A 25,202-nucleotide genomic window follows, 5' to 3' on the forward strand; every position below is an offset into this window, starting at 1 on the left:
AGTAACTGTTTTGCTTTATCGTTTTCATTCAAACCACCATTTTTCAAAGAATTTTTTTTCTGTTGTGTTTTTGACATATAAACATATACTGTCTCAATTTACTGCGTTGTTTTGGACATTGATTACATTTTAAAATGTTGAAATAGTAATTTATTTCTTATTTAGTTAACAGCTATTGTGGCTTATAGCCCGCTTTATTTCATAAATGCCAAGCCAGCTGTATCAAATTAAACCAAATATGGTTAATTAGTTTAACAGTGTTTATAATGCTGATCTACTACCATAAAAAGCAACGAGACACCAGGAGTCATTAACCGCTGCATTATTGTACATCTTTGACATTGTGGTAAAATTCGGTCATTAGGTGAAAAAAACATATAATACAAATCGTATTAATTCATGAAACATAAAAAATGTTCATTTTGAGGAACACAAATTCAGCTCTGTACAATTTTTTGTTGTTGTTTTAGGTCAATTGATGATGTATAGCTAACATACAATAGTGGCAAAATGATATGATACATCCATTGTATCCACGAGAAGATTAACACTGCTAACCTTTTTTGGATGTTCCTTTTCTGCCTTTTTTTTTTTTTTTTGGTTATTTTTGTATATCCGGATTAAGCTTTGTTTTCTTATTTGATTGAGCACTGTCCTTGCTCATTTTACCCTATATGTTGTGACCTTTTAAAACCTTTCCTTGATGGATCTCGATTATCATTTATTTGCATTAGAAAGTTTTTTTTTCTAAAAAATACATTTAACTTAAGAATGTTTGGGTGGTTGTTTTGGTTCGATTTTACTCTTTTCATCTTAAGTAATAGGTTGTGTATCTTCTGTTACGAAAGTGGAATGCAACGTCACGCGTTATTGTAAAACATTAAACGTAATATCAATCTGGTTTTGATAAGTTGATCATTTCTTTGCCAATGAGAATCAAATATATTTATTATGTTCATACGTAAAACAAATAATTTATAAAACAATGATTTATGAATCGTTAAATGCCGCTTTAGAATAATGACCTTGGATATTGCTCTTGACCAATATTATTTTTGTTATGAAAAACAAATTATTTTCATTTAAATTCCATATTTAAATAATGTTTTTTGGATCATTCACTGACTGGTCATTTCACTGAAATGAAACTAGATAAAAGCTACGGAGCACCCCCCAAACAAAAAGGGGGGAAAACACGAAACAAAATGATAGAAACTGGTATATTACAGCCGTAGATAGTTTCCATACGTTTTCAAGATTTTTAACCCTTGTATGAATCATTATTGACATAGATTGTATTCACCGTGTAAAATTTAACTTTGGCGACCCTGTTTTACATAGAAGTACTAACGTCATGCAATTATAATGTGCCCATAGCCTCCCAGTAAAGACCTTTATAAATTACAAAGAGGCTTAATATTGACAAAACAATTATGTTCGTGTTATGTCAAACATACTGATAATGTCCTCCCTCCTTGGTAATTTACTGCCTTCTAAAACACGGAACTCACACGAAGGTCTGAAACCAGGCTGCGCCATGAAAAGTTTGTAGCAAGTCTGTCGAATTATCAATCCAATTTTATACTGCAGGAACATATAAATGAAAAATGAACAACATTCATGTTTTTTTTTTCAAATCATCCTAATTCAACCTAATTTTTTTTATCATTAAATTCATCGGGTAAAACCGTAATTTTGTGGACCTGCACTGTTATCGGGTGAACTCGCTGCAAAATACAGAAACAATCCTCTTTATAAAATCTGTCTTATTTGTGATAATGAAAGATTAAAACACCATAATTTCGGTTTTTTGTTTTTGTTATATTATTATTATTATTATTTGTAAGACTTGCTTGATTATAAATTACTGTACCTGAAAGTTAAACATGAAAAGATGATATTTTTGTTCGAAAAATTAATATTAAAAAATCTATTATATACTTTTAACTGTTTGTCGAAACATTTTGAAATATGTATTCGTTTGTTTCGTTTTAAACGTATGTTTTAGTGTCAGAAAGCCTCGTTTCAGAGCCATCTGACGGCGTCAGGAAGCCCCGTTTTACAGTCATCTTGCGGTGTCAGGAAGTCTCGTTTCACAGCCATCTTACGAAGTGTTCTCATTATCTCAAGGAGTATACCAAATCACGACCTTATTTCCACACAATCATGCATGTTTTAGTATAATTTCGGCCTTGAAAAATACGAGGGAAACCACATGTTTTCCTTACTTACCATATTTTACCATTTTCTGATATGAACCATGAGAAATGGTAAACCTCTTCTGTTTTATATCACTTGACGTAATTGGTATCTTATGAACAAGAACATAACTTGTGACAAAAAAATAACATGCGGTAATACCAATTTTATGTAGCCTATTAGCTGCACCGATTTTTTACACTATATAAAGAGAAATGCGACCGACATTCAATGCAGAAATTCAGTACCAAACAAAGTCTTACACCAAGGTAGGTTTTGTCTTTTTTGAAAGCACGATTAAGTTGGTAGATATTTTACTTGCATCTCCCAGCTAATGCGTTCTTCAATGTTTAACATCCATACAAACCTTAAAGTACATTTTTTGACTCAGTGTTTTAGTATTGTCTTGACTCTCTTGACTTTCTGGTAAATAAAACAATCAGTTAATGTAATTGTTCTTACGTAGTCATGTGAAATAAAATATCACGTCCAAAAATGTTAATACAAGTTTTGAAGTTTGATTTGAATCTATCGTGAGAAAAAAAAATGCTGAGCTTTAAAAATATACAAATAAGATTTAAAAAAAAAAAACAATATTTACCATCAGGAAATATGCATGTTCTTTTCTTTATCCAAGTATCTTTAGAACTAATTGCCAAATAAACTAGTATTGAAATTGATTTGAAATTAGCTCCACAGAAAACGCATTATCTGTAAAATTGAACAATATGAAATTCATCAGCCTTTTCAATAGTTAATTGATATATACATATCATTGAAAACGCTCTATAGCCTTTTCTGTTTATGTCGAGCATTTTCTTTTCTAGGTTGATCCGTCCTCTTCTGTTTTCTTACTTTTTTGTCAGTGGTTATGACGTAAGTAACCCATCGTGGCGGATCCGATAGAATACGAGAATAACACTTCATTCATATTTACATTATTTGTCCATGTGTAAATAACAAAAATGTATTTACAAAAATGTACTTCTGTGGTTAGTGAATTAGTGTATTAAAGACCGATTATTTTGGTTCAAAGGAAGTGCTAAAGCAAGTACTTAACGTCAAACAATTAACGCATAATTATTGGAAATTCTGTTCCTAATCGGCTACTTTTGCTTTTCCTTTTAGCATATTTATTATCGATTTGTCACTAAATACGCATAATTTATAACATTGTCAAAGTTAAGTTTTCATATCGTTCAACTTATGAATCATCAAATATAATTATATGATAATTTTGTATTTATGTTTTAATTATTGAGATTTTGAACATTTGATAAAATCATAATTCTAGGATGTTAAATTTGAGTTGTCTTGATTTCTAAAGAGGGAATTGAAAGTTTTGGCTATTGTTTGAATGTGATATTGTAAAACTAATAATGTTTTGATGATTTCACCGTCAGACTGGCGAAAAAGTTTTTCCTGAGATAATAAACATCGCCGATGTTATTTGTTAAATTTCAATGCAACTGTTGAAGCTTGTATATATATTTTATTGCACATGTCTACAGCTGCAATGCATTTTTGTTTGTCTTTCCACTGTATTTTCATGGTTTGACTTCAGTATTCAAATTGCATTTAGTTGCTCAAAATTTAGATGTTTTTTTTTAATTATTTTTACCAATTACTTTATAATCTTAAAAAGGTAAGCCAAAACATTAATAATACAAAAAAGAACCGAGTAACAATAAAAATGAAACTAGAAATGATGTTTTTTATTAATAAAATCAGAATTTATTTTGTTTGTATATTAAGAAGCTCCAACAACACTGTCAAAATAATCGTATTAATTTAATTATTACATTTCAACAAAAAATTAATAGGCACAATCGTCATGTAAACCAATACTATAGCACTTAATAACGTATTAACTCGTAATTCTATAGCAAATGTGAAAACACGTGCTTGGCCCGTTAGTTTGCATGTATATATTTTTGTATATTAATTGACCAGAACAAGAAGCTTGAATGGACTTACATCACGTACATTGACCAGTACCTGTCAATTGTCACGTTAACGACAGGATGTTCTTGTTGTTGTCATAAAATACACATATATGTCAATACAAGTCAATTAGGACAACTCTAGTCTATGGTCAAGAAGTGGTCATTCATATATTTCAATAATTATCAACACAAATTGTTACTGTTTTAAACAAGCGAATCTTCGAAAATTTTTGTTAATTATATCACTTACCCAATGACAAATACTTAAGTGTAAGTATTTGTAAGAATCTGGCAAAATGGGAAAATCAGTAGCATAAATGTCACAACCCCGCAAATCTGACAATATAATTTCCCTCTCCAGGATGCTTTCGGTGTTTGAAAAGACCATTATTTGATCTTTGCATCACCAGATTTGCTCAGAAATTTTCCATAGAATATTAGAAAAAGGAGGTTTTTGACAGAGTTATTTGCCCTTGAAATGTTCATTTTCAGTGCATTTCAATGAAATTATAACGAAGTTTACCAAAATTATATGGAAAACCTTTTCCTTGATTCTGACGGTGCAAAAGAGTAATCAAGGGAACCAAGGTTATAGCGGTAATCAAAAGAATATAATCCAGGGACAAAGACCAGACATGGAAAACAGACATACACAACAAAGAACATAAAGTAACTAAAATCATACATACAAAGTAACAAAAGCAAATGAGCAACTCGGACTTCACTAAAAACTCGGAGCATGGACCAGGTGCACCGTTAGGGTACTAAAATAGTTGAATTACAATTTCAAGATGGTGGGATTTTCATACCACGTTTCACACTCGGAGACTAAATAAAAAAGCCAGACATTGTTTGTACCTCATTACCTATCTAAAACTGAATTTTGGCTTCACACTTATCAGTTTCCTCTTTAAAGAAACATTTTGTTGTAAATGAATGTAATGAAAGTGTTAAATTTTATGAACACAAATTTTAACTTTTGGGTATTTCGCTTGTGAAACAATAAATGACTGTTGATAACGAGGTAAAGCTTGCGCTATATTGCTTTAATGTCCATGTTCGACGATGTATTTGAGTTTCATACATGCATTACATTACACAATTAACTGGGTCACCAACTTTTTGTCAGTTACTATAATTTCTCTTTTGGGTCACCGAAAGACCTTTATAACTTAAACCAGGAAAAAATAAGCATGGTGTGGGAAATGTTTTGCATGTTACAATGTTGTTGGTTTGTTTTTTTGCCTTGTCAACACAACGTACCATTGTAGTATATATAATGAACAAAAGTGTTCTTTTGTCATTCATAAATTGGCACTGAACAGGTAGAAGTTACCTAAGAAGAAAGTAAGTGGAAAGTTTTCTTCTGGCGAGGTATTTTTTTTTCTTCTTTATATACAGTGAAATTTGAATTTAGCAATCAAGTTTTGCACTTTTAGTTGTTCAATGCATACACAAATATTACTGTTATTCTACGATGGTCGACTCTATAAACGAAAAAGAAAAATCTATGTCATAGATTAATCATAGTTAGACATTAAATAACTATTTTGAAATTCTAAGTTAGATAAAAATGATTTTCTACATTTTTGATGCAAACTTTGGGTAAAACAATGTAGACTGAAAAAAATTTAATTAAATTGTATTAAGAATGCGAAAAAAATTTAGATCAAAACTATTAAGCATTGATACGATAAAGGTTTTTTTTCAGAGCAGGTCTTCAATTATTTTCAACCTTATTAATACTATTTCAGAGGCTGCTCATCAATAAGGAAACGATTTATTTCAGCTCTCCTCACAATTCGATTTCCAAATCTTCTTTATTATTCTGAGACTTTAACCATTTTCTTTTAGAGAATTAAATATGTAAATATTTTAGAAATATTGGGTGATATCCTATTGAGATCCTCAAATAACAAGAGCATCTAAAAGCAAATGGTAAAGGTTCAGATATAATTGAGAACCCTTTAAATAATAAATGAAGATGTTCAATAATGGTAATTTGGATTTATTTTGAACCTTCTGAAATATTCTATATTCCTTTTCCAGATAACGATGAATAAGGACCTTATAAGTTTAACAATGTATAACCTAGTTGCATGCCTGTGTTTATACCTGAGTAACGTGTCAGCTGTTTTAGTAAATATAGACAGGTATAAGGGAGAAATACAACAGTTACACAACAGACTTAGAGCAGATCAGAATGCTGCCGACATGAGATACCTGGTATGTGCATAAATATGCTGTAAAATGTGTATGTCGGCTTCGTTTATTTACTCTCGTTATTAAAGTTACAAGCAAATCCAAAACAAGCTAAAAAAGAATAAGAAAAATAAACAAACAAAAAACAAAACAATTTGATTATTATTTTATACGGGCGTACAAGATGTTTATGAAGATACCTCTGTAACTCATTGTAAGTTAATCGTTACTCTCACAATGTTGTTTTACCAGCGCTGGGACACTCGTCTGGAAAGACAAGCAGGCGCTTGGTCAGAAACTTGTAGATTCCAACACCAGATGCGGGGATTTGGGGAGAATTTAGCGTTTATGTCTAGTACTGGTCGAGCTCCAAGGCCAATAGAAACTATAAGAGATGGCATAAGAAACTGGTACAATGAAATTGAGCTTTGGATACGGAGAAGCCCTAGACAGAGAAGAGAGTTCTGTGGTGCTGCCTGTCACTACACTCAGGTACGTAAGTGAAGAAATTAGGCGAGCACAAATATAAATCAATATTTTTTGTACTGTAAATGTGAATACATTTATGAGTCATCCACTTTTAATTTTCTTAAAATTACACTTTTCAATGAATTTTGCTTTAATAATACCAATCTGTGTCATTAACTAAATTCAATTAATATATTTGTACAGATGGTTTGGTCGAGAACAAGTTATCTTGGCTGTAGTTTGAGTTACTGTCCAGTTCTGGCTGATGAGAGGGGTAGAACTTTCAGGAATGCAATGTATTTTGTTTGTTTCTACTATCCTCAGTAAGTACTCCTACTGTGTGAAAGAAATGACATTTGTTTTTACAATTTATATCCCGGTATTTCACATTCTCAGGTATGGCTAAAATGAAATTTAATCAAACCTTGTAGTAATTTTCCATTTTATTTAACGATATAAACCTTTTACTAACACATACATATACAAATAAGTCTGACCACGTTTTTTTTTTTTTTTGCAGAGGAAATATAATTGGACAATTGCCATTTACACCTGGTCCGCCATGTAGCAGATGTCATGAAGGAAGGGAACCATGTTTTGACGGGCTTTGTGCAGGAACAAGTAAGATTATAATTTAATCTTACGGACAGAATTTGACATGCTAATGTGCCTTCATGTTTTTTTTTCTTTTTTTTTTCTTTTGCTTTTTATACAAAGAAACAAATTTAACACAATAGACAAGTATTAGAGTTATTTCTTGTTTATAATGTTACTATAATATCACTCTTTTTGACATAATCATATTTTAAATACACGTCGAAAGTTTTAAATTGGCCATTTTGAAGTTGTGAACCTATATGGTACGTCTATTTACACTTGTAGATCAGGTCTATACTATTCATCTATTTTTTTTATGTATATGAAATGGGTGTGCAACTAGGTTGGCGTTTCTTAAAAAGCAGATAATACATACCCTTTTGATGTACTCTTGACTTTTGAGTTCATACAGCCACTTTTTTCTAGTAAAAATCCGGTTTGTGTATTATACTTTATTCATTTGTGTTTTTCAGTCTGGTGTTCGGTGTTTATGTCTAGTTTTCTCCTTTTCTCTTAAAGTTTGTATTGACTTTCGATGCGTTCTAGATCAAACATATGTTCAAGTAATTTTATGTCTGACGCGCGTTATTTACAGCAATGTTTATTTCAGGTACTGTAAGAAGGCGTAGAAGTGTTATAGAAAGTTGGTTATGTCAGTCCTCTAAAATAAACTGCTCAGACGTAAAGGTACATCAGAAGTGTCCTCAAGCTTGCTCAAGTAAACCAAAAGATAACGAGAATTCAATTACAGGTTAGATATACTTTGTATGACCTCTTCATTCGTAGGTTTAAAGCCTATGAAGTATAATTATTTTTAGTGAAAAAAATGAAAATAAGACTTGAATTCATGGACAGTCAAAGAGGTCCACTTCTTGGAAGAATAAACTACATAGTTTTATATTCTGTGATAAACTTGTATATTCTTTCTGCCTTGCTATTTCTTGATCTTTTTGTCCCTTTACTGTTCACTCATTATTTTGTGTTCGCATTTAAGCTTGTCTATATTGAGTTTCATAGGTAAAGGGATATTTAACAAATTATTTCTACCATTGCATTTTACATATGAACTTAAGACTTATAGGCACTCACTATTTTGTTCATTATATTTTAGAATGAGAAGCTTAACAGATCAAATATCAATGGAAAACCAGTGTATGTTGTGATCTGGTCACTGTGTCTACTGTGCCATAGACAATTATGACGTACTATTACAACTTACGTTTCTTTTTTATGTGTGTCCAATAAAATCATATTCTACAACTTATATCTAGATTTTCTATTTGTTCATAGGCCGTTAAGTAGTATTCATTTTCTACAATGGCATTTTAACCAGTCATCCACATTCAAATTTTTTGGTTATTGTAATGACTTAGGTATAAACTTGTGTGTATGTATGCTTAGGCTTGAGACTACCAATTTCCAGCATAACAAATTGTTATGTTTGAGGGAGGGGACCAAATCCAAGAAATATATTCCCTACAAAAGACTTATAAGGACATATATTTATAACCGCTATGCATTAATCACTCATCTTCTTCATTGTAATTCCAAACAATAGAAACTGTCTTACATTTTTGTCACTATTAGAATATGTATAAAATCCATTCGATTGAAAGATGAAATTATTCAGAACCATCAGCACGTTATACCTTTACTTTATTTTTTCCACATCACATAAGAACGTTATCTGAAAGAGTAATCAAGAGAACCAAGGTTATAGCGGTAGTCAAAAGAATGTGATCCAGGGACAAAGACCAGACATACACAACAAAGAACATAAAGTAACTAAAATCGTACATACAAAGTAACAAAAGTAAATGAGCAACTCGGACTCCACTAAAAACTGGTAGCATAGATCAGGTGCACCGGTAGGGTAAGCGTCCTCTGCTTTTCTAGAAACACCCGCCGAGTTACTAATAAAAAGTCAAATCCGGGGTAGACAAACGAGGAAAGGAAAACTATGAACCGTTGAATAAATCAGTTTTCATGGTGCAGATGGATACACCATAACGATCCACGAGTTCATGATGACGACCATAAAATTTTTGTAGTGATGACTTCAATCTTGTAGCAACATAACCCTGCTCCAGAAGCCTATTTGTTAGAGTTCTAGCGCGATACAAAAAGTCTGCGTAGTTTCGGCAAGCTCTGGCATAACGTATGTGTTGTGATATGAACACTCCATACACAGGTGCTGAAGGGATGTTGCCACAGATGAAAGGAAAGTTGACAATTTTGAATGAAAAGTCATCACGTTTGTCGTAATGTTTGGTCAACAGTTTTCCTTTACTATTGATTTCTAAGTGTAGGTCAAGATATGAGGCTGACTTCACAGTGTCTGTAGTATCCTTTATCTCTAGTTCTTTGGGGGTAGATGCGATGTATCAAATCCCTGAAATTAGGATTGTTTAAAGATCATACGTTAAATAGGGAGTTAAATCTGAGAGTTAAATAGGGAGATCAGCTGCAACCTTCCCTGTGGTGTGAGGGTTTCCTCATCATTCATTGAAGATTCATGGGTGGCATTGAGCTGACATCTTTCATCCCTAATTTCGTTATATTGACTCCAGATCTTTTCAATCATGTTTGATGTTACTTGTATGTAATGTAATACTTTGGTTTTTGAACTAAGAAAAACAGTTGTGATCATTTATTTGATGTATTAGTAAAACTGTGTTACGAAAGTTATGCTCACCAATCATTTCAATGATTACATTAAAATCTCAAAAATGAAAAGATATGAAAAGGAAAAGATTGAACATAACTATGATGTTTAACAATTGTTATCATACATTAACTACTATAAACACACATAATATAAGGTTGTTTTTAGGTTTGATTTAAGCTTTTTTTTTTATAGAATAATTTAAAAAAGATACAACATGCTCAATAAAACAATACCATTCAGTATCACATAGATATGTTAAATATGAGAACAACATTTATAAAATGTCCACGAAGCACTTCTGAGAATGTAAGAAGCCAATATATACTCGATATCAATACACATAATATATTAGGTATAAATCTGATATACATATTTAAGACACATGTATCACAGTTGATAATAATACAAAGGCACAGAAAATTAAAGTAAAATAGATACATGTATGAAATCACCGGATTTCGCACTGATCACAGTTCAATTAGATTAATTTACGCTTTTTACACTAGGAAATGAAAGGATTTCTAAAAATACTTCAGAGGGAAACATTTACTTTGGCATGTATCATTAGCTTTTCAATCTTAAAATGTTATTTTTGTAAAATGTCTGTCAAGCTCATTTAACGTTAATTTAACGTGGATTTAACGTTAATTTAACGTGGATTTAACGTTAAGCTCATTCATTGTTAATTTAACATTTAAATCTGCAGGTGCTTTATTTATATATTGCCATGCAAATTTTGAGGACTATGCAGACAGAAAAAAAAAACAATACTGCCGACTACGTGATTGTCACAAGCAAAATGTACATGACAAAAGCCTGGTATAAAAAAAACACTTAAATAAATTTATAATTAATCATAAACATTCTATGTAGACGAGATCAACAATGTAATCACAAAAAACCTTACAACATATTTTTTTCTTGCGTCGAAACAAATATAATTGGGCAAGAAGGCATTATTTCAATTAAAAAATGACATGGCCTTTTCTGTTGGTTACGTTGGTGAACATGGCCAATCTTCGCTGTCTTATCATTTTTGTCTTATTCCAACCTTTCAGATAGTTTTTGACAGATGATATCAATGAACCAGATAAACAAGTACGATAATGTGGAAAATGCATTATATGTAAACAATGCTGTTGTTTTTTTTAAATATTCACGACGCTTAATTTCTGATCTTTGTATATACATATATCTATCACAAACCTCTGAAACAATAGCATATCTTTTTTTTATTTCTTTTGGAATTACGGCAACTTCTTTTTAAATACTTGTTATTTGCCTTTAGTTTAGTCATGCAATTTTAGAAAAAAAATAAACCACCATTATATTTCAAACATTGAAACACCATTTACTGCCCCTTACTTTGTATGATCCAATTATTTTACACCATTAAAGCGCTAGATTTATATATATATTTTTAAATACATGAACATAGCACAAAGCAATTAAAGCGAGATAAAACATCTTGAGATTTCTTCCCTTTTATTTTTTTCAGCAAGACAAAGATAGTCTAAGGTTGCATAAAGGATTCCATTTGACTACTCCTCGCAAATTTAATAATCCGCTTTTTCCCACAAGACAAGTAATTTAATGTTTTCAATAAATACTTAAAGATTTTTTTTTTCTGCTTGACTAAGTATCATTCTGTCTACAAATCATGCAGAGGATGGTTGTCACGTAATTTTATTCTCTAATAGCCTCGATTTTTAAATGGCCATTTACATAATTTATCCTTTTTTTCTCTTCCTTGGAATGCTGTTTATCATGAGATCATTCAGATTGGTTATGGTGTAAAATGAATAAATTTTTATGAAATCTTGTACCTTTACCCAACTTTCACGAACATTTTCATTCTTTTAAACATTATGTATTTGACCGCTCAAGGATTTCCAAATATTTCTGTTGAAAATTGATATGAATGTTTAACTTTGCCTTTACTTTTGCGTTATTTTTAGGCGGAGTTATACTTTAGAAAATGCAAATCAACTAAATTATGTTATTTGATTTTCTTAATTGCTGTCCGATTCCTGACCGTCACTATTATCATCTTTATTTTGCTGTAACAGTAAAGTCGTCGATTCACCGGACTCTGCAATGACTTGGTTTTCCTTAGAATCAATGACATATGAAAATTTTGGACGAACAATACCGTTGGACCGAGATGGATTTAAAAGTAACTCTTTACACGCAGTTCTATGGGCAAGTTCTGGGAAAGGACCAAAGCCCTCATTCATAACAAAATCGTTTGATTCTTGTGATAGATGGACATCAGCTGCAATAGTCCTGTTTGAGGATGGAATGTGATTGTTTGATTCAAATTCGAAGTTGTTTAAGAATCTCTCATTATCAGAACCAAAGATACCACTATCTGATGCGCCATTGTCATGATGTAAACTTCTATTTGAAAAATTGTCATGATTTCTGATGCCGATTTCCCCGGCTTGTGAACTACCTAGGAGATCTGATAATTGTCTCTTTCTTTCATCTGTAAACTTCATGCGATTAACATGGGCATAATGTTTGTTAGCTCCCTTTCTCTCGGGCAATGAAAGTTGGACTAATTCTGGTTTCATGTACGCTGTAAATAGAAATCGTTCAAGTAGCCTTTTTCATAGTAAATGCGTTCAAGAAGCTCCTAAAACAAAGATTATTCCGTGTAAAACTAAAACTGAAAATGTTAGTTATAAATTATTAAAAAACCAAAATGGTATTGGCTGTGTAGGAAGATTTTCACTTCAATTCATATAAGAAAGTGAAATAAAAAAGACACAATATACTTAAAATGGAATTTGCGTCTTACCATTAATTTATTTGTCGCATAGAAATAAATAACCAACTTAATACAAGTTTTAAATTACCTCTGAAGGATCCACTACTTTGATTTCGTTTCTGTAATGAAATATAAATATGACATTGAAATTTGAATCAAGTGAATTTAGTGTAAAAACCTTTTAGTAAACCGGAAGGGTCGACCAAGTAAAACATATGCATGTATAATAAACAACATAGACAGTGTATGTTGTATTCACTTTGCATAGTGGGTGTTTTGATATTAAAAGAGGGCGTAAATAGAAGCGTTCGCTATTTCCATTTTTAAATATATTGCAAATTACGTCATAAAAAAGTGGCATAATTATTCAGCGTAATTCACAACATCTTATGTCTATTTCTTTGGATTAATAAAGAACGATATAGTTTTGCGTTGTTATGTTGAATTACACTTCATAACGAAAAACAATGAGTCAAGTCCCTTTACCATTTGATTTTTAATAGGCTTGTCTGGATTTTTAGATTTTCTCTGCCAAAGAATTGTCATAATCTGGAAAAGAAGAAATGTTTTTAACAACGAGCCTCACAAATGAGGAAGTTTATTTAGTAACAAATAATGCTTATTTCATTAAAAAAGAAAACTTCGTATTTTGGAAATAAAGTTATAAAAGAACATTTAAAAACAAGTATGTGTTTTCTTAATGTTAGAAAATTCTGATTGGATATTTCGTGCATTTGCGAGAATGTTCTTTGCCTTTGAAATTAATTATCCTTCTTTTTTGCTGTTTGTTAGAAAGTACTAAAATGTTATCAGACATATTATTGAAATTAGATATAAAGAATTATAACTGGAAATCAGGAAGTTGTCTAGAAAATTACCAATAAAATGCAAAATTAATCTAAAAGAGTACATTATAGATGTATTGTATGCTTAAACACTATTACGCTCACAAAAGTATTGAACTTACTTTTTGATCACAAAGACATCGTGTAACAAATACAATCACAACCTGAAATAAAAACATAAAATTAATGTACTTTTGAGGTTTTCCCCAAGTCAAAACCCACAAAATCCATTTTTGCATTAAAAAAATCACAATTTCACATATTTTAATAATAGCAAATGAAGAAAATCGTTATGTTTCAGTTTATAATGTATTGAACTAATGAATATATTAGCATTCTTATGCGTGCAGTTGTGCGTTCTAGCTTTTAACATGGAAAAACGAGATCACGAGTCCCCTAATTTCGATAGAGTAGAAGTTCCACATTTACTCTATGCAGCTTTCAAAATCGGTTTAAATAAATGTCGATGAACCATTTTACGTTGCATAAATGTTTATTGTAAAATAGCTAATCTACTAGTATTGGTGTTGCTGAGAAAGTCAGCGCGTACATTAAAGGATGAAGCAGTAATAAAAGTGAAAGTTTAAAAACCCGTTTACAGACCAATATGTGTTTAAATCATGCAGTTTATATTTAAGATGACATGACATTATTAGTGTTATACATTTTTAAAATAAAATCAATTCATAACAGAAAGATATGACACTTTGTTCTCAGGTAAAATTCATTGTCTCATTTATATGATATTATGATATGAAAATAATCTGATGATTAACTGATTACTTTTAATAAAACGAAACCATCGGTTCGTCAGCAGTGTGTCTCACTTACTAATAAACAGGAAATAACGGAATATGAGATGGTAAGTTCTGATCGATCATCTTGGATAAAAACGCTGCAGTATCCAGTTGCATTTAGAAAGACCAAAATAGATAATGTTTTCAGACAAGTAACACTGCAAGAGAAAAGGTTAAGTATGTAAATGTTTTGCGAATGTGGATGCTATTGATGTTTGCCAAAAGCACTTTTTATACAGTATCAATATTAGAGCTTACAGAAAAAAAAAAAAAAAAACTTTTAATCCTGACTTCGAAAATTTCGTCTGTGTTGTTACAAGTTAATGAAAAGAATAGAAAATATAGTTTTTGTCTGACAGGCCACGTTAATTGTTTTAAAAATGTTATTTTTAGACATTTACATACATATACAGACACATGAAAAGCTAATCAAATCTAACTACCAGGCAAACTAAAGACTTATAAATCTCTTACTATGGATGTCGCCGACTATTCAAATATCAAATACTACATTTACAATGGTTATCGACCATTCCCATTTGCTCACAAAGTAAGGATTACATGTACACGCGCAACCAAAATTGAAATTGTAAGCCATTCTACGATTCATGAATTAACACAAATAATATAAATATTAGTCAATGTTCTTTTTTTCAATTGATTTTTTATGGGGAGGGGTACTCAATTGTAATTATGAATACATGTTACCTGAAAGCTGCCTTCGGTGTATATCTTGCTTCGTCTTGATACTTTAAACACGACCGGAGAGCAAATATCAACATAGTTAGTACAGCCTACAGATTAAAAAACGTTCAGATTAAAGTAGGACGCGTACGTGCACTAAATGAAGATGAATGCATGTTTATTACCTGGTATATGTTCAAATTAAGGAACCAAAAATACTTCTTAGTGCATCAACTTGTACTATTCTTCTCTATCAATAAGATCGTATTTCTCAGAATTTTCGGCTTTCCTTTCAATTAGGTTTTAAGAAACCTAACAAAACATCAAACTGTTAATAAACAAAATGTGTTTATTTCCATAAAGCGATAAAGGTTGATATAAAGTGGATTTTGCAATGTTATAATGGTATATCTCCAGAGGGATGGTTTACTTAACATCCTGACTTATTATCTTACAATATCTAAGGCAATGACGGGAACGATGAAGCCATAAAAGTGCCACTGTCCATGCCGAATCCAACATCTGTAAGAAAGATTTGAAATAATTTAGTTTTTTTTCAAGGTGAGTTATATATTTTCTATCAGATGAATTCAGAGATTCTGCACTTTTATTTATTTTGCGGAAAACATACACACAAAAAAAAACAATTGTTTAAAGAAAGTATACAAATTAACTGTGTTTGACAAAACTGTCAAATGTTGGCTACCTATATGTTGTAAAACTTTAGTTCGAGTTATGTTCTACATTTGAGTTCGACAGAAAAAAATTAGTGTAGGCCTTTTTTAGTCAATTATTTTTTTTTATAAATATATTTTTAGCTGAACATGATGTAACTGTAAAATACTCACACAACGTTACATTGCACTTCGTCAGGAAATAATTTGGAGGCAATACCAAAGAATGTTGTTAAAGTTACAGGAATACCTGAAACAGTTGTTGTTATGGAAAATGAAACATGATTTCCCTGTAACATTCTAAGAAATTAGATAATGTCGTATGTAGAAGTAATTATCTGATCACTCACTTTCCTATAAGATGGTTGTGTATTAGATTAATCAAGGGAATCAAGGTTATATCGGTAATCAAAAGAATGTAATCCAGGGACAAAGACCAGACATGCAAAACAGACATACACAACAAAGAACATAGAGTTACTAAAATCATATATACAAAGTAACAAAAGCAAATGAGCAACTCGGACTCCACTAAAAACTGGGAGCTTGGACCGGGTGCACCGGTAGAGTAAGCGCCCTCTGCTTTTCTAGAAACACCCACCGAGTCGCTCATAAAAAGTCAAGTCCGGGGTAGACGAACGAGGAAAGGAAAACTTTGACACGTTGAACAAATCAGTTTTCATGGCGCAGATGGATACACCGTAACGATCCACGAGTTCATGATGACGACCATAAAACTTTTGTAGTGATGACTTCAATCTTGTAGCAACATAACCCTGCTCCAGAAGCCTATTTGTTAGAGTTCTAGCGCGATACAAAAAGTCTGCGTAGTTTCGGCAAGCTCTGGCATAACGTATGAGTTGTGATATGAACACTCCATACACAGGTGCTGAAGGGATGTTGCCACAGATGAAAGGAAAGTTGACAATTTTGAATGAAAAGTCATCACGTTTGTCGTAAAGTTTGGTCAATAGTTTTCCTTTACCATCGATTTCTAAGAGTAGGTCAAGATATGAGGCTGACTTCACAGTGTCTGTAGTATCCTTTATCTCAAGTTCTTTGGGGTAGACGCGATGTATCAAATCCCCAGAATTAGGATTGTTTAAAGATAATACATCATCTATACAGCGGAAACTGAGATTAAAGGATCTAGCTATATGATATTCTTTCTTTCGGATTAGATCAGCTATAAAGTCAGCCTCATAAGAGTTAAAAATTCCAGCATTTTGTAAACAGCTTCTTCTGTATATTTAGAAGATGATTTTGAATTATTTCGTACAAAGTGTGAGGAATCTCTACCAACAACTATATATTTGTATCTAGGTGTACCATTTTTTTTTTGGAAAAACAACAATAATGTTTTAAGTCGGGATTTTAACTATGTGGAATAGAAGTATACAGTGTTGAAAAATCATAGGTTTTTATGCTATTATATTCTGATAATAGTCTTAAACTGATTGTCTCCAAGAGATCTTTTTACGGGATCCACATTGAATTAATACCACTACGGATGAAATCAACCTTTTGATCAATGAGGACTCCAACTACTATACATCTGTCGAGGCACACATGTTACAAAGTAGCAATTTTTATAAAAATCAGTTAGGAATTTCTTTATGCATGACAAAACCCCACCAAATTCACTTTTATTTCTGATCAGAAACAAACAATATAACCAGTCCTAATTTTTCATTCGGTTGTTGCACTTATGAGATAAACATTTTCATAGTCTTTGTATGAAATTGACATTTCCAAGAGTTTTGGTTCTTGATTTGGTTGATTTAAGTGGGAGATGATTGTATGGTTTTCTCAAAAATACAGATCGGCATGCTGAAAGGACTATTGTTATATAAAGATATGGCTTATGTAGATAGGAAAAGCGCCACAGGTTTGATGGGTTTTTGCATCAAGAGTCATCTCAATCATTGGCAGTGTCTAAATTTTGTATGGACTGGTACTTCAGTCAATAGACCCTTCAGTTAAACAGAAGTATACACAAGAAGTGAGAGTTTCACTTTTTGAACTATTGTATGCCTTCTAAACTGGAAGAACTGATTTTATTTCAGGGAAAAAAGAAAAACAACTATTGAATTTACTAACCCCAAGCAATTAGTAAATACTTGTACCAATGTCTTCTGCCATCATTACGTCTTCCGGTTATGAGATAAATTTGCATAGATTCAGCGAAGCATGAAGCAAATGCTGCCATAAAACAAAAGTACACAACTAAACTTCCAAACCAATATAACGTCTGAAAAAAGAAAATAAAACACTTAAAAATCTCATCGCAAGATCAGCAACGCCATTCGCGACTTAGTCATACTAAATCATACTTCCAAATTGATAGTTATCGACTAAGCATGCTACATACAACTGATATCTGCATTGTGAAAATATTGTGTCTTAGCGTGAGAATGTGCGTTGTGTCGCTTGTTGATTTTGTGAACACAGTTAAAATCCGGTTCATCGTGTCGATCTAATATAAAAAGAATATTACATGTAAAGTTCTATAAAAAAGAATATTACATGCAAAGTTATCATAACAATATATTGATATCTATCCAAAAGATAATATTGGTCAAAGGTTGATTCAGCAAGTGATATGGGTTTCAACATATAAATGTTAATCTTTTTTCATTACACTGAAAAGTGAGAATGATTTTAACATTTCAATGACAGCATTAAAGAAGTTCATGTGTTTATCATATTACCAGGTGTGTCAGACTTTGTACATCGATTGTTTTGATTCCATTATCATGTAATTTTCAAAACTTTTATAATTTATTGTACAATTCTGCGTATGCAAATATCGCGTTAAACGTAAAGTAAAAATATATGTAAAATAATAACAAATGATCATGCACAACGTGGAGAATTATGTTGATTTTCGAGTTGTAATCGACTTATGGCCGGATTATTAAACGGGAAAAACAAGTAGAAACGATTTGGAAGTTTTCAGGTTTAGACAAAAGACTGTATTTTTAATCATGTAAGCAAGAGTTAAATGCAGCTAAATACAGGTAGCTCAATAAAACAATGAACATAATATGTTGAACGTACCGATTCTAATTCATTCTGTACGCAAGTTAGGAATATTATACTCTTCATCAATAAAGAGAATAATATACTAAAATGTACCGGATACTCGTCACCAAGTAACCACCTAAAACAGAGCATAAAAATATACATACAAAACATACTATACAAGTCATTCTACACCTAAGAAAAGGGAATCATGCATTACCTCATTTTTAATAAATAGAAATGAACCTGCAATTTTTGTATTTGCCACCTATTAAGATGTGTCCTCGTTCGTCTACCTCGGACTTGACTTTTTATGAGCAACTCGGCGGCTGTTTCTAGAAAAGCAGAGGACGCTTATCCTACCGGTGCACCTGGTTCATGCTCCCAGGTTTTGGTGGAGATCGAGTTGCTCATTTGCTTTTGTTACTTTGCATGTATGTTTTTATAGCCGATTTGATCCAAAAGAAAGAATATCGTTTGGCTAGATCCTTTAATATCAGTTTCCGCTATATAGATGACGTATTATCTTTAAACAATCCTAACCGGGGATATGATACATCGCATCTACCCCAAAGAACTTGAGATAAAGGATACTACAGACACTGTGAAGTCAGCCTCATATCTTGACCTACACTTAGAAATCGATAGTAAAGGAAAAATATTGACCAAACTTTACGACAAACGTGATGACTTTTCATTCAGAATTGTCAATTTTCCTTTCATCTGTGGCAACATCCCTTCAGCACCTGCGTATGGAATGTTCATATGACTACTCATACGTTATGCCAGAGTTTGCTGAAACTGCGCAGACATCATGAACTCGTAGATCGTTATGGTGTATCCATCTGCACCATGAAAAGTAATTTATTCAACGGGTCATAGTTTTCCTTTCCTCGTCTGTCGATCCCGGATTTGACTTTTTATGAGCAAATCGGCGGGTGTTTCTAGAAAAGCAGAGGACGCTTATCCTACCGGTGCACCTGGTCTATGCTCCCAGTTTTTAGTGGAGTTCGAGTTGCTCATTTACTTTTGTTACTTTGTATGAATGATTTTAGTTCCTTTATGTTCTTTGTTGTGTATGTCTGTTTTGCATGTCTGGTCTTTGTCCCTGGATTACATTATTTTGATTACCGCTATAACCCTGGTTCCCTTCATTACTCTTCCATAACAGTGTTTGAACAGTACTTCTTCGTAAACACTTATAATTTATGATCACTTTAGATTTGAAATTAAGCTTACACTATAATTTATCTTAACGACTTTTGTTAAAAAAAAACATACGCAGGAAAAAGGACCATGCATATATTACAAGTGTTTAAAAAAAAGCGTACGAGAAACCCAAGTATTACACATGTTGAACACATGTTAAACATGTATTGCAACTTGGAAGTAATGTCCGCCATTTCAATAATAAATGCTGAACACCACTAATGGTCAAACCATATCTTGGTCAGCTTTTTTAAACATAAGCATAGGTATCAACTCACATTTTTCTGATGACAAAAATAAGCATTGCTGATCCCAGCAGTATGATGTTAATGACACATGCTATCATCAGTGGTAAATACGAATTGTATTCTTCAACCAAAGGCAACATCTACAATCACAATAACCATTTGTATGCATTGTAAAATTGAAATCTTAAATATTTCAGACTGAATGTTGTGATCATTCAGGAACAGTTTTGTAGAAATAAATGTACAACGGTTTAGCATAGGAACATTTTATTCATGGTATATTTGGAACTGTTTAGCGGTTATAGTACCATATGTGTCGTTTATGTATGTTCTTATATTTGAGTATCAATTATAAATATGTATTAAACCATGTTTGATAAACATCATTGGTTAAACCTAAAGCATACCGTGACATTTTTTGGAACAGTAATGACCATAAAATGACCCGGTAATGAACATCTACACGTCGTCTCTCCATCTTTTAATCTGACATCTAAACATTTTTCTTCTGTCCATCTGCCATATTGAGGTTCCCTGCAGGTAGAAACACTGATTATCCCAAAATTTAGTTTATGTTGCATGGGAAAGAAATTGTTACAGTGGTGTTATATTATATCCAACAATTTGTCTACACGTTTTTGCGCCATGTACAACTTTTATAAATTTATAGACATGTTTGGTGGAAGATAGTGAAACGCATACCTTTCATTAAATTCCCATGATACACATATAACTCGGGTATCATCATCCTGCGCGGTAGACTGAAAATAGAAAAAAATATGCCTATTCAACTACAGTTATTTAAAGATTATGTCATTTTAATGGATATAATTATTTTGTTTTCCTCCCTGTAGACAGAAAAATGAAGTAATGTAAGATTTCAGTACTTTTTTCTTCTTTGATAATTTGATTAGAAAGCACAACGATTATTTATAGATAAGTATAAGTTTAGTTTACTTTAAAAACCTCCGATTTTTCTATGCAAACCAATTTTCCAAGTTATGCCACTTATGTTTTTAATTTTGAAGCATAAGTTTACGCGGCATTTTTAGCCATTTTCATTGTATGTAACATACATTGCGAAGCAAAATATATATGCATAATTGTGACCACACCCCTGCCAATGTCAATTCGATTCATTGTACCTCTCGTACGGGTGATTTTTGTGACGTCATTTACATGAGCTGTGCTTAATATCATATGGACTTACCGGAATGTTATGTTTGACTGGAATGTTTGCAATGAGATTTTTAGGAATATTGCTGCCTTGAAGTGGGAATATAGAGTGTACGTTTGAAATCGATTTCATCGAGCTAATTCTGAAATAAAAAAAAACAAATGATAACTGTGATCTTTCATGAACATCACTTTTGTACTTGAAGTAAGTTTTGTTAGTTTATACTGTTACTTCAGTATTGTTATAGAATATTAATATAGTAGTCATAATAGTTTGATGGAATTTATTTCATACATTATATTGTAAAGAAATATGTGAAAGTTTAATGATCCCTGTAAAAGTATCGATAAAAAAACCATTTGTTAAATTAATAACAACTTATTTAGATATATATAATGATCTCTATTTCACGCCTAATTATCATATTATGATCTGCATGGTTTCTACGTGGACAGCCTCTTAAGTTTGTGTAAAAAATGATACAAACTTTTCTGCAACCAAACATTTTAGGCAGGTCAAAATTGTTATCTTACTTTTATACAAATCTTAATTTTAGATAATAAAGCTCACATTATATTTATGTCTTTAGAGTAGTCTACTAAAAAAAAACATTTACGTAGTCAATTTAGTTACCACATATAATATATTTTAATGATTTCACAAGCAAAAAAACAACTAAGTACTAGTTTGCTCAGAAAAGTTATAGAGATTTTCAAATAGATGAAAATTGTAGTTTAGAAATACCCTACCGTGTAGGTACAAAATATTGGTCGTGCTCAAATTAGGTCCATAAAGGAAGTAACATACCATTTTCTTTATTGATTACAACCTTTTTTAGATGTCAAACTCTGTTTTTATCTTATTTTGTGTCAGTATTACGAAAAACACGATGCTTACTAAGTACAAATAAAAAATAATCATATATGAACGCAACACAAAGAGAGAATCATATCAAAGGCAGAGAGCAGAAACACATATAGAAATTACATTACATACCAAACTGTGATTTTTTTTTATTATTCACTTATTTACATTTAAGTTACTTCCTTGTATTAAAATATAGACATGTTGTGTTTAACAATGCCTCATATTCAATATTTAACCTACCTAGGTTGTTTTTCTTTCGCTGCCAGCATCGTCAAAATAGCTTTGTTTGTAAATGAAATTACATCTAGGCTGTCGAATTCTATAACAGAAATAATATAGGGCCAAACTGTTTAGTATTTTAAGGATATAATTGAGATCATTTCTCACGAAACATTAAAATATATTACTGCTGACAACACAATGCTTGTATTGAAGTATTTCTCAAATGAATTTAAAATCAATGGAACTAGTATTCGAACGGTAATAACAAAAACAAGGATTGCGATTTGGTAAGAAAAAATAAACACACAAAACAAAGAACATGAAATAGCATGTACAAAGAAACAGAAGTAAATGAGCAACCCGAATCAACTAAAATCTGGAAGCATGAACCAAGTGTACCTGTAGGGTAAGCGTCATCTGCTTTTCTAGAAACACCAGCCGAGTTGCTCATAAAGTCTCAACAGGGGTAGACGAAGAAGAAAAGAAAACTATGAAACGTTTCAAAAATCGGTGAATGCAACGATTTGTTATACCATATAATTTACTTGTAATTTATATTGATGAAAATAAGGAGATGAAATCAAAAACTGAAATTTTCTCACTTTTATTTTTTATTTTAGTTATTGCCCAGAATCGATACTACTTAAAAAAAACTTTTAAGATACCCTGAAATCTCGTTGTGACAGCTGGAAGTATTCATGTTGACAATTTCAAAATTATAATTTCACAAAAGTCGCAGAGGTTCTTACCATTTTCTATATATGGTTCTGTTTCTCTTCGTATCCGTAACGTGGTATTCAATTCTGTTAATTCTGTTGTTATGGAAAAAACACCAACATCTAAAACATATGCATTATTCAGCGCATTATTTCTAAAATTCAATTATAACTTTTTTATCGTATACACCTGACATTAAAATGATGCATAAATAAACAAGGGATAACAAGTTTTAAACCAAGAAAGAAAAAATTACAATTCTTTTTGTACAGTTAAATTCATCTGATATTTGACGAATAAATCTGTTTAAAATACAATTATTGGAAAAGAACACATATTTTCAACCTTCTTACAAAAGCATTACTAGAACCAAAACAAATCAATGACCAACAGTACATTTTCAGCATAGTATTACCTAGATTATATGTTGTTACGTTCATGGTTAACTCTTTACTATCAGTGAAAATACCATTAGCAATAATCTGACAGATTCGTAAGAAGTAAGGGGCTGCTTTCATGTCCTGAAAAAAGAAAAACCAAGCATATAACCGATTTCAACTTTAACAAATTAACTTTATTTCTACACCTTTTATTCAGATAAAAAAGTATTCCCACTGCACACTTTACGGTGTTAAATGTTTTACCCTTTTTTCTTCCCACGTTGATTGGTTAGCAGCATTCAGCATGATACTCATCAACTCAACTAACGACTGAAATATAAAGATAATGATACATATTAATTTAATTAGCGACTGAATATGTCAACATATTAATATTTATCACATCGACTAATGGGTGAAAATATAAAAAAAAACAACGATACTTGTTATCGCAACTAGTGTATGAAAATAACAAATCATATAGACATTATATAATCATTTCTTAATGATTTTTCGAAATTTCACTACGTAAGTAGCTGTCTATGTAAGAATCATGCAAAATCAGAAAAATGTGATACACCCCAAAAAAGGCTACATATTTTTATGTTTGTAATTAAGTTGTTTTATGGGTCTATACTATGAATTGTGTAATTATTCATTCAAATCTGCCTGCTCTTAGGGGATAATCAACATTGAAAATCCAGTAGATTCTATTGTATTTCAGCGTCATTTACAGAGTTATCTCCATTAATTTTGATTAATTAATTAATTAATCTACAGTGCATTCCATATAATTTTTATCTCCTAAGAGCACAGGTTATATGAAAAACCAAATATTAATTTCTGTTTACTAAAGCATTTTAAACAAAATATCAAAAATAAAAATATGTAGGCTTTCCTACCATGTATCACATTTTGCATGATCCTTAGCTGGAGTGCTACTTAAATTTTTGTCTCATCAATTAAGATAACACAGCATTAATTGATCAAAGTATATGATCCAGTTTCATTAATGCAACTTAGGCGATTTAAAAAGAAACTGTTAAAAGTAAAATAACAATTAATGTTGCTTGTCCAAGTACCATTGATATTTTCAAATGTGTTGAAACGAAAAACACTACACAATATATGGACATACTGCAATTATATTATCTATAATTAACTATAAAGATACCTTCAGTGATATTTTTTCATCTCTTTCTCCAAGTTGTGGATATTGTTCTAGATGTCGTAAGAGATCATGTAGAATACTGACAGCTAGTTCAATATCACCTGAATATAAATTGTTGTTTCTTCTTTTGATGATGAATTCCCTCAATCTATTGTACACATATTTGATAGTTGTCTGCTGATACCCAAGCCGGAGCATTTCAAGCTAAAAACGTATGATGATTATTTTTCTATGCTTTTGTCAGTTTTACGTACAATGCAGTGCTAGTGGAAGTAACATTTAAAAAACTGTGACGTGAGTACAATAAGTAAGAATAACTGATTGAAATAAATGA

At 31.5% G+C, this 25,202-nt stretch overlaps 2 protein-coding genes across 5 annotated transcripts in view; one reads left to right on the forward strand and one right to left on the reverse strand.

The window, feature by feature from the left end:
- Positions 1–6,200: 6,200 nt before the first annotated feature.
- Positions 6,201–8,664, forward strand: LOC148629442 (cysteine-rich secretory protein LCCL domain-containing 2-like). The gene is made up of 6 exons (XM_088564763.1): positions 6,201–6,371; positions 6,600–6,839; positions 7,020–7,138; positions 7,336–7,436; positions 8,023–8,163; positions 8,524–8,664. Exons 1-6 carry the CDS (start codon positions 6,201–6,203, stop codon positions 8,526–8,528), a joined length of 777 nt encoding a protein of 258 aa, XP_088420889.1. The 3' UTR covers positions 8,529–8,664.
- Positions 8,665–10,047: 1,383 nt separating this feature from the next.
- LOC148629443 (uncharacterized) overlaps positions 10,048–25,202 on the reverse strand; it is a 47,587-nt gene continuing 32,432 nt past the window's right edge. For all 4 annotated transcript variants that reach the window (XM_088551250.1, XM_088551251.1, XM_088551248.1 and 1 more), the window contains 19 exons: positions 24,872–25,072; positions 23,962–24,027; positions 23,733–23,838; positions 23,350–23,439; positions 22,619–22,697; positions 21,545–21,653; positions 21,037–21,095; positions 20,742–20,868; positions 20,365–20,474; positions 18,914–19,016; positions 17,954–18,104; positions 16,028–16,103; positions 15,635–15,701; positions 15,204–15,289; positions 14,530–14,653; positions 13,821–13,862; positions 13,340–13,402; positions 12,942–12,972; positions 10,048–12,661 (listed from right to left, as the gene is read on the reverse strand). In XM_088551250.1, coding sequence (XP_088407376.1) covers positions 12,093–12,661; positions 12,942–12,972; positions 13,340–13,402; positions 13,821–13,862; positions 14,530–14,653; positions 15,204–15,289; positions 15,635–15,701; positions 16,028–16,103; positions 17,954–18,104; positions 18,914–19,016; positions 20,365–20,474; positions 20,742–20,868; positions 21,037–21,095; positions 21,545–21,653; positions 22,619–22,697; positions 23,350–23,439; positions 23,733–23,838; positions 23,962–24,027; positions 24,872–25,072 — 2,259 coding nt within the window. In that variant the 3' untranslated portion in view covers positions 10,048–12,092. The remainder of the gene's footprint in view (positions 12,662–12,941; positions 12,973–13,339; positions 13,403–13,820; positions 13,863–14,529; positions 14,654–15,203; positions 15,290–15,634; positions 15,702–16,027; positions 16,104–17,953; positions 18,105–18,913; positions 19,017–20,364; positions 20,475–20,741; positions 20,869–21,036; positions 21,096–21,544; positions 21,654–22,618; positions 22,698–23,349; positions 23,440–23,732; positions 23,839–23,961; positions 24,028–24,871; positions 25,073–25,202) is intronic.

This window comes from Perna viridis, chromosome 1 (genome assembly GCF_037379345.1).
Source record: "Perna viridis isolate PV_CMFRI_1.1 ecotype Kerala chromosome 1, ASM3737934v1, whole genome shotgun sequence".
Lineage (NCBI taxonomy): Eukaryota > Metazoa > Mollusca > Bivalvia > Mytilida > Mytilidae > Perna > Perna viridis.